This window comes from Nicotiana attenuata, chromosome 9 (genome assembly GCF_001879085.1).
Source record: "Nicotiana attenuata strain UT chromosome 9, NIATTr2, whole genome shotgun sequence".
Lineage (NCBI taxonomy): Eukaryota > Viridiplantae > Streptophyta > Magnoliopsida > Solanales > Solanaceae > Nicotiana > Nicotiana attenuata.
In genome coordinates, this window is record NC_031997.1 from 7210069 (window position 1) to 7220229 (window position 10161).

Here is a 10161-nt window from a genome sequence, read left to right on the forward strand (position 1 = left end):
CCAAAAAACCCCAAATATAGTTTTGGCAAAATTAGATAGGCCAAACGGTTTTGAAGACACAAGACAAGTGATGAATACACCATAACACACACACAAAAAAAAAAAAAAGTTAATGATTTGTAATTTGTTAGTGCACGGATAAAAAACATTTTAAGGACATATATCATATATTTACGTAAATATAGTTTGATCTTATTATCTATCATTATTGTGGAAAATCTAAAAAGTTGCTTCAATTGGTAAGACATGAGATAAGAAATCAAGTCTTTCACTAAGATTTCGAATAGTGGTCCTGAATTCAAGTAGGCCTTTTGACATAAAATTATAATTTTCAAAAAAGTAATATTTAGAGTAAACTAAAACAAATAGCATTTGAAATTTAAAATTATGCTTGGACATATGTTTCACTTGAAAAATGTTAACCACTTTTTTATTTTTGAAAACCTCATTTTCAAAAAAATTATAAAAACTTGCAAAATGTCATGAATAAATACGTTTTTAAAAGAGAAAACTCGGAAAAAAAAATCTATAGACAAACGGGGACTCAAATTAAAAATCAGATCTGCAAAATGTAAAATCAAAATAAACAAAAAATTATAAAGAGGGATACGTTTCTGAAAAATGTTTTCCCATTTAGGGAAATATTACTTTCCATCAGACAATCATTCATAATGATGAAAATTGAATTTGGAAATGCCATCATTCCCTTTAGTTGAATATAAAAAGAGAGAGAGAGAGAGACAAACTGAAAGACCAAAGAGAGAGGTTTTGGTTGTGGTTTTGATCAAATCCAAAGTGGCTGTTGTTGTTTTCTGATCAATTCAATTGACAATGTCTTTTTCTTTCTTCAAAGTTTCAAGGCCTAAAACCCCATCAGAACTTGCCAAAGCTGTCAAAGACAGTTTTAATGCCCTTGATTCCATTACCGTTGCTGAAGTCAAAGCCCTTGAAAAGGTAAAGTTTCTTTCCTTTTTTTCTTGGTGCATTTGATTGCTTACATGTATTTTGCGATTTGTCATTTTCTTGACAAGGAATTTGGCATATTGTTTAGGGAACTGGTTTTTGTGGGTTACTTTTGTTTTTTCATTTCTTTGCTTTTTTATTTTTCTTGGCCCATTTGCTTCTTTATGATTTGGCATATTGTCTAAATAACCAGGTTTTCTGGGTTTTTTTTTAAGGAAAACATACAAACTTTATACTCAACAGCATGTTGGTGTATATTAGTTACATGTATTTGTGATTTGCCGCATTGTTTAGGGAACTGGGTTTTGTGGGGTTTTTTTTTCCCCTTCATTTCTTTGCAGATTTCAGGAAAAGATACAAACTTTATCATACTCAACAGCATGTTTGTGTATATTAATTAAATTATCTAATTTGTCCCAAAAAAAAACAAAAAAAAAAAGGGTATCGGCTTGATTATTACATTGATCAGCTGTATATAAGCACCACCAACATGCTTAAGAATCAAGATAATGAAAAAGAAAATGGAAATGAGCCTATGCTTTGGTGGTTTAATCTTAAATTCATTGCTCAAAATATCGGTAAAGTTGTCTCCGTGTGACCTATAGGTAAGGGGTTCGAGCCGTGGAAGCAGCCACTAATGCTTGCATTAGGGTAAGCTGTCTACATCACACCTCTTAGGGTGCGGCCCTTCCCCAAACCCGAATACGGGATGCCTTGTGTACCGGGCTGCCCTTTGTTGCTCAATATCAGGGTGCGCGTGTGATGTAAGGTTAGTGATCTTAGTTGTCAAATAAGTGAGCCTATCGTTTGTTGGTTTAATCTTAAATTCATTGCTCAATATCAAGGTGCGCTTGGTGATGTATGGTTAGTGATCATAGGTGTCAAATGAGTGAATTTAGTGGTTGAGTGGGGAACTAATTACTACTGATTCAAATTTCTAATCGTCTAGGAGGGAATGAGCATTACAACTATGATTTTAGGGCATGAACTGACTACTGAGATTTCTATTTCGTTGTGTATTTGTATTCTCTATGCTGCATATTGGGGTGCTAAGTAGGAAAACTTTTGGGAGGGGTAAAGTGGTTACATTTGTTGGATTGAAAGATTTCCTATTACAGAAATTTATTTCAAGATAGTTAATGGAATGATTCTAGAGCTGTATTTCGATATTTAAATTTGTAAGATGGACTAATGGACAGTGGCGGAACTGAAAAAGACAAGCTTGTGGTGTTGCAGTGCACAAGGTTTTATACAGAGCTAATACAAGAAAATAGATTTAATGTAGATTATGAGATAAGTGTTAGGTAAAGTTAACTTAAAATGTCATTGCAATTTCCTTTTAGACTGCGCTGCTAAACATTATTTTTCATCAGAAAATATAATTGATAACAAATTTGAAAAAATGAAGTAATATTATTTTTTTTTTGACTAATTTAGCAAAGAGAGCAAGTTTTGTAACTGCTCTTTCTAAGTTGAAAAATCATTTTTGTCCCACAATAATGGAAACAAATGAAAGGCTTAACAGGGTAGTTATCTCTTCTTGCTTGGTTGTCTTTCGTTTAGAATCTGTTCCAAAGAATGGTAATTCTTTTTCAAATATTCCTTTCTTTGATACAGGCTATGGAAGAAGTTGAGAAAAATATTGTGGCAATGAGAGTTATGCTCGCCGGAGATGGAGAAGTTGAGCCAAACCCAGATCAAGTTGTACAACTAACACTTGAAGTTTGTAATGAAGATGTTATTGCGCTCTTCATTCACAAATTACCTATTTTGGGATGGGAAGTATGTTTTTTTATCTTATCTGTAAGGAAATTTAATCTAGAATCTAATTTTTTGCAGTGTATTTAGTTTAAGACTCTATGACTAATTATTATGTCTTTTGCTTAGGCTAGAAAAAATTTGGTCCATTGTTGGTCTATTATGTTGAAGCAAAAAGTTGACTCTGCATCTTGTTGCGTGCAATACATGGAAAACCATTTGGAATTGCTGGACTTCCTAGTTGTTTGGTAAGCAAGTCTAATTTTTTGTTCATGCACATTTGAAGAGAGTAGAGCCACCATAATTTGAAGATAATTGAAATTATTTTTAGAACAATTCCTTCAGTTGTAAAGGTTGACCTTTTTTATATGTCCCCATTTTGGTCAAGGTGGTGGTGAAAGTGCTGGTGACCTTAAAAACTTAGCACCGCTACTTCCTTCTTCTATTGTTAGTCCATCCTGACTGATTGACTTATATAATTATATATTGAGGATTAGGGGAAGTAATCATCTTTTCATATGCTGATGGGAGAAGTCGTTTCAAACATATAATGCTTCATTGGCTCCATGCATTTTAATATTCTCAGGGTGAAGAATTGTTTTGTAAAATTTTCTCCTTTTATCTCCTACTTCTGAATTTAGCATACAAGAAACTCTTTTATTTTCTTCGAGTGGGATAAAGAGGTTATTCCATTTAAACATCTCTTGGTTCAATTCTTCTGATTACTTCATTACATCTCATTTTTATGGCCATTTAGTATTTGAAATACTAAAGTTGTAACTGTCATATATCAATGCTGACCACCAATACTTGTACTATCGATGTGCTATTTATCCTTACAACAAGGCCCTACCATATCTATTATTCTATCCTGTTTTGGCAATAACTATGACAACTGACAAAAACGGCGCTACTTTTATTAAGCATGTAGTAGACGATGCTTGTAGGATGTTGGCCAAACTTGGCAAGTTGGCAACTGTAATGCCCTTAAGGGTATTAGTATTTTGTGTAACAGGTTGGAAGCACTTTAGTATGTTCTAATAAAAATCCAGATTCTCATTAAAAAAAAAAGACATTAGAGGTTATGACATCTGCATTAGAGGGTCTCTTCCTCTCGCAATAACATTTCCACTCCTTTCTTTGTTTCCGTTGTCCTAGTTGTTTTATGAAATCTCTATATGACCATGTTTGCTTTGGTAGTATAGTGATAGTGTGTGAAGAAAAAGAAAATTGTGGATTTAGATGAAACATCTGTTGGTGAGTTAAAAGGATAAAACACCATGGTACTAGAAGTTCTTGAAAGAAGCTGAAAGCTGAAAACAAATATGATTCATTAAAAAAAATCAACCCAAAATCAACCCTTATCCTTTAATAGTTGGGTTATGGGTATTTTCCCCCAAGATTCTATTGAAAGGTAAAAAAGGTAATCTTAAAACCACTTCATAAAATTTAAATTTAAAAAAAAAAAAAAGTAATCTTAAGACCTAAAATTGTTACGATCAAACATAATGATGAAACATTTCCTGAACAACTGGTAATTTTAGAATCCGGGCATTAGATATGGATAGCATTCATCCAGAGTCAAAAGTGGCTTATTGGCTTACACATGAACGCCCAATGATCTGTTCCACTCTCGATAACCTTCTAATTCTTTTTTTCAGATAAGGACAGTGTCAATACATACTAATTCTCAATTTAGATAGTAGTTACAGTTTATTGTGGACTAATGTTATTGAATAATATCAATCCTCATGATACTAAAACATTCTGCTTTTGCGAGCAGCTATGACAACAAGGAAATTGCGTTGCATTGTGGAGGTATGCTTAGGGAATGCATAAAATTGCCACGCCTTGCAAAGTAAGATATTCACACTTTCCTAATCCTGGTTGTTGTGAAGAGCTTCTTCGTCACTGTCACTATGTAACAACTCCAGGACGTCTCTAATTGAAAACAGGAAGTCCTTCATGCAGATTCTTGGTCCATTTTAGTGTCTCCTGTTTATTAAATTTATAACTTGGGTTTTCACGGCCGTAACTTGTAACATTGAATTGTAAATGTTAAATTGTTATAAATGACCCTTGCTGCTTTACCATTTGTTAGGAAGATTTGTCAAGTTCAAATTTAGAATAATGCTTCAATCTGTTTTGCCTCTTCCACATGCAAACACTGCAGCCGTCTTTCCAGTTTCTTTTATATATCAGCCGACTTGTGATGAGTCTCTGCTTTCTGACAAATGGAACATCAAGTACATCTATAAGAATAACACACAATGTCACTGTTAACTGCTCTATGAATTGGTTAGGTACTGTTGCAAGTCAAAATATAAGCTTTGATGTACTCTCTGTACTCTAATAGCGAATTAACCTCTTGTCTTAGCATTTCTTTTGTAGTCACTCCAACATTTCTTTTTCTCTAGTACCCTTGAAACTAAGTTTTCGTGATGGTCGAACCCTTGTTCGGCTTAATCTTACAGTCTCATATTTTGATTCTGACATTCCACTTCCATTTATAAAATCATATTCTATTTTGAACCTGTTCCACCAAAATTGATTTTAGGCTTTTCGTTAACAGCAACTGCATAGGAGTTTGAACAGCATTAACTCTCACTTAGCACCATGACTAGAACTGGTTCATTGGCATTGTATAAAATCTCCTATATACTTAAGAGGTAAAACATAAGAGCTCACTGCATTTTGGCGACAAAGAACTTCTCCATATGCAATTAATGATTTGCAACTTACTATCTTGTAAACCAAGGGTCTATCAGAAAAAGCCTCTCTGCCTCTATAGGGTAAGGGTAAGGCTGCGTACGCACTACCCTCCCTAGACCCCACGTATGGGATTAAGCTGGGTTTGTTGTTGTTGTTATTGTTGTTAACCTACTATCTTATTCATGCAATTAATGTTGTTGTTATCTTATTCATTTACAAACTCGCTAAGTTGCTTTCAACTCTCAAGTCGATCAACCATATGACAACAACAACAACAACAAAAAGCCCAGTGTAATCCCACAAGTGGGGTCTAGGGAAGGTAGTGTGTACGCAGACCTTACTCCTACCTTAAGAAGGTAGAGAGGTTGTTTCCGATAGACCCTTGGCTCAAGGAGAATCAATCAACCATATGAGTCCTTTAAAATCTTCAGTTTTTTTAAACTTCTTCCAGTGTATTTGCCATTTTAGCCAAGATCTTCATTGCTACTTTATTTCCTGGAGTGGATTCACTTTTTAGGTCCATATTCTTAAAATTTACTAAGCCTCTCAAAGAATTTGGTATTTACATCCCCCTTCCCAAATTCTTTCTTATGCTTTTATGTACCTTCTTTTAGATACATCTTGGAGTCGCCCAGCTTTGAATTGTTCTTCAAGTTCGTGGAGCTGCCGAATTTCGATGTTGCTTCTGATGCATTTTCTACCTTTAAGGTCATATTTTTTCAAGTTCAAGATTGTGCTTGCTATGCACAATTCTCTGTGAATACTTCTTTTAACATATCTTGGAATTTTGCAGGATTTACTCACCAAACATGAATCTGCTGTGTCTCAATACCTGACGGATAACTACAGTGAGGTCTTTACATCTCAGATATCACCATTATTTATCCACTGATCATTCTTACGTTTACTTTTTCTTAATACCTATAAGTTACTTACAGTTCTTCGAGCAATATGAAAAACTCTTGACTTCTCCTAACTATGTGACAAGAAGGCAATCTCTGAAGGCTAGTTCCCTTGTCAATATTCTCTCTCTTTTGATTGTTTCAACGGTTCTTCCGCTGCTGATAAAATGTTTCATGAAGTTTAGCTTCTCTCAGAATTTCTACTGGAGCCCCCAAATTCCCATATTATGAAGCGTTACATAGCAGAAGTCAGCCATTTGAAAGTCATGATGAATCTTCTCAAGGTATTCTATGTTGTCTCCGCTTGCTCTCTCATAGTAATTTTGCATTGGTGAGGATTACTGGCATATGAGTGTAGGAACTGTTGCGTATATAGTGTGCCGCGTCGGGTATAAAATTCTGTTTGTCTCCCCCTCCCCCAGGATGCTTCTCTCAATTACGTTCTTTTAGTCTGCCCTACTCTTTCAATTGTTCTCTTACTTTATTTTTCTGAACATGTAGGACTCCAGCAAAAACATCCAAATCTCTGCTTTCCACATTTTCAAGGTGATATTTTCTTGCCTTTAGATATCCTGCTTTCTGATAAGAGGGGAAAGGGGAGGAAGGTATCTATATGCTAACTTGCTTGGACTGTGGGAATTCCCCACTTGAAAATCGGAAACTTTTGTGTGCATAAAAAGTAACATCAAATTTTCATAGTAATATCTCATGGAGCATAATCTCTTGTATCCAAGGAGCTAAGCAGATTACTTGGCTTATAATTGTGTAGATCTCAAAATACTTAGAAATGGAATCGGATGATTAATAGTTGCATTACACAATCTAGAACATTAAATTTCCTGAAGTCCTTTCTTTCTCAGATGTTATCGTAGTATTTCTTTAGCCATGATGATGTTACATCTGCTATGCAGAAATCCTATCTTACATGTTGTGTAAGCATAATCATCAATAATTCCATCATGGTACGTTAGATGTGTACTGCAAAAATGAACCTTTTTACTTGGCTTAGTCAAATGTCAATAGCAATAAAAGACGCGGTCAAATTCAAGAATTTTCTATTGGAACGCAAGTTTCAGAAATGACCCATAGGGAGGTTGCAAATTCTTGAGGATTTTGTGGCAGTGCAGATCCTCCTTCAATTTGATTCCATCAATGCATCATGCTAAAAGAATATGTCTGAAGTGTTTATGCGCTCTCTCTCTCTCTCTCTCTCTCTCTCTCTCTCTCTCTCTCTCTCTCTCTCTCTCATTAATTAAACATCTATATGTCTGTGGTCCGGCTCTTTTCCTCATCCCCGTGCATAGCAGGAGCTTAATGCACCCGGGTGCCCTTTATGTCCTGTTCACGTACCGATTAAGGTATATGTACTCCTCATGCCTATACAAAATTGTTGTTTCTGCTCATGCAGGTGTTTGTCGCAAATCCAAACAAGCCTCGAGAAATAAAACTTATATTGGCAAAGAACCATGAAAGGTTATTGGCATTGCTAAACAACCTTGGAAAAGGTAAGCATATGAATATATATATATATAAAGATAATCTTCGTCAAGGTACAATTGATCTTGAGGTTTAGCACCAGTATATTCTGAATTATTGTGTGATACAGGGGGCGAAGACGATCAATTTGAAGAAGAAAAAGAGCTGATTATGAAAGAAATAGAAAAGGTGTCTCGGTTGACTAACTTGGAATCTTAAGTACATTCCTTTTCTTTTCATTTTGCCATTCGATCTCATTCTTTGAAGTTATAAGAAATGCCACTGTGAGGTTGCTGCTTGTTCCAACATCATTTCCCATGTCTAGAAAGAAATACCATGTACTAATCTTCTCAACAAACTTATTTCTCAAATACAATCTTCTTATTCATGATAGATAAGATGTCTATGCTGGTCATATTCTGCGAATTTAAAGAGATGTTAAAGTTAATATATATTTTATCATAAATTGACGTGGTATTGAGGCGTAATAGTTGTTGTTCTTGTAGTACATTAGGTACTTAATGTTTAGCCGAGTCTATGTCACGTCGATGCAGCTAGGGATGGCAATGGGCGGGCCGGGTTTGGCAAAACCCACAAAAATTCAACCCGTCCCGCCCCGCTTAATTTTTTTTTCTTCCTTTTTTATCTATTTTTGAAATTGATTTCAGTTTATTTCAGTTTATCTGTAATCGCGGTAAGCATGCTGTACATTTTTGCCTCCAATAAATAGACCAGTACTGCACATTATTATTAGTTTATTACTGTAACTTTATCTTCTTCAGGTTTTTAATTTGTTTTCTTTATACTTGTATCTAACTTAAACTCTATTCTTAATAATATATACTTAAACAAAATCAGCTCTAAGGATATTTTTTTATGTGCCCCAAATTCCAAAATAGTATTTGTGCTAGTGAAAAAGAATGTGAAATTGTAGTTGAAATGATTGCTTTGTTTCAAAAAAGATAAAATTCAAAGTTGCCCCGCATTGAACCCGCATTAAATCCACACCCCGCCCCGCTTTGAAAATTTTAAAAATTGTTTTAACCCGCCTCGCACCCGCATAAGAGTAAACTCGCCCCGCCCCGCCCCGCTTTGAAAATTTTAAAAATTGTTTTAACCCGCCTCGCACCCGCATAAGAGTAAACTCGCCCCGCCCCGCCCCGCACCCGCATAAGAGTAAACTCGCCCCGCTCCGCATCAAACAAACCCCGCCCCGCCTCGCCTCGCACCCACCCGATTGCCACCCCTAGATGCAGCTCCAATGTTTCTCTTCTCATTTTCTTTCTTTCTTTTCTTTATTCTTTTTGGTTGACAAATATATTTTGCGCAATTCTGCAATAAAGGAAATATGTACTTAGTTATAGCCATTCACAACCTAGTGTTTAAGACGTTAATTTTATGGTTAAGGGGTTAAATTCAAACTACAGGGCACGAGGTCAAAATCAAATGGCTTCACATTCATCACTATCCAGTTACCTGTGTAAACTATTAAAAGAAAAATGCATAGGAATTGCACCACGTATTTCACTTTCATCACCTCTATTTAAGTTAAATTTAGTTTTTAAAACTATTTAAAATTTAGCCAATATCGGCAAACTTCATACCTGCACTCCTACTCCTCCGCCGCTCCTCTTCTGGTGAAAAATAACAAAATCAGACATTAATAATACACTAGTTTCAAGATACGCGCGTTGCGCGTGAACCTCGACTCAAGGATTTTGCTTAAAGGATTACATAATATTATTTTAATATTTATATTTGAGTTACAAAATAAAAGTTAGCGGAAAAATTATAAAATATGAAACTGATAATTGTTGCTTCTATTTTGCTAATAATGTAAATAATTACTACTAAGAATTATATAGCAAATACGAATAGAATATTATTCATAATGTAAGATTAATTAATGAAATATGAAGAAATTACCAAATATTGTTCCATTGGTTTGACTATCTCTTCGAACGAAACGAAACTGTTTGAAAAAGCTATCAGTGAAAAATTGATTGTTGCATTTTTTGACTATAGTATTATTATTGAACACAATCTTAAAATTTTTTTTACACTGATTGAAAATTAGAGATTACGATCATTTATGCGGTAAGTTTATGATGTAACGGATATTGCCTTAAGGAGTTTTACTATAATTCAATATCATGACTAAATATAATGTGAAAAATATTGAATATAATACAAAAATGAAAATAATATTACCTCCTCATATAGAAATGTCAGAATCTATCTAAGGCCTTGATTTGTTGCATTTTTAAATTCTTTAACTACTCCATAATTAATAAGCAAGACTTTTATTACCCTTTGAGAATCAAATTTGCTCAAACTGTTAAGTAGCACA

The 10161-nt window shown here is 34.6% G+C and overlaps 1 protein-coding gene across 1 annotated transcript; it reads left to right on the forward strand.

The window, feature by feature from the left end:
• Window positions 579–8288, forward strand: LOC109232024 (calcium-binding protein 39). The gene is made up of 11 exons (XM_019397660.1): window positions 579–954; window positions 2581–2745; window positions 2851–2969; window positions 4505–4579; window positions 6048–6141; window positions 6227–6286; window positions 6372–6437; window positions 6521–6619; window positions 6837–6881; window positions 7744–7840; window positions 7942–8288. Exons 1-11 carry the CDS (start codon window positions 832–834, stop codon window positions 8028–8030), a joined length of 1032 nt encoding a protein of 343 aa, XP_019253205.1. The 5' UTR covers window positions 579–831; the 3' UTR covers window positions 8031–8288.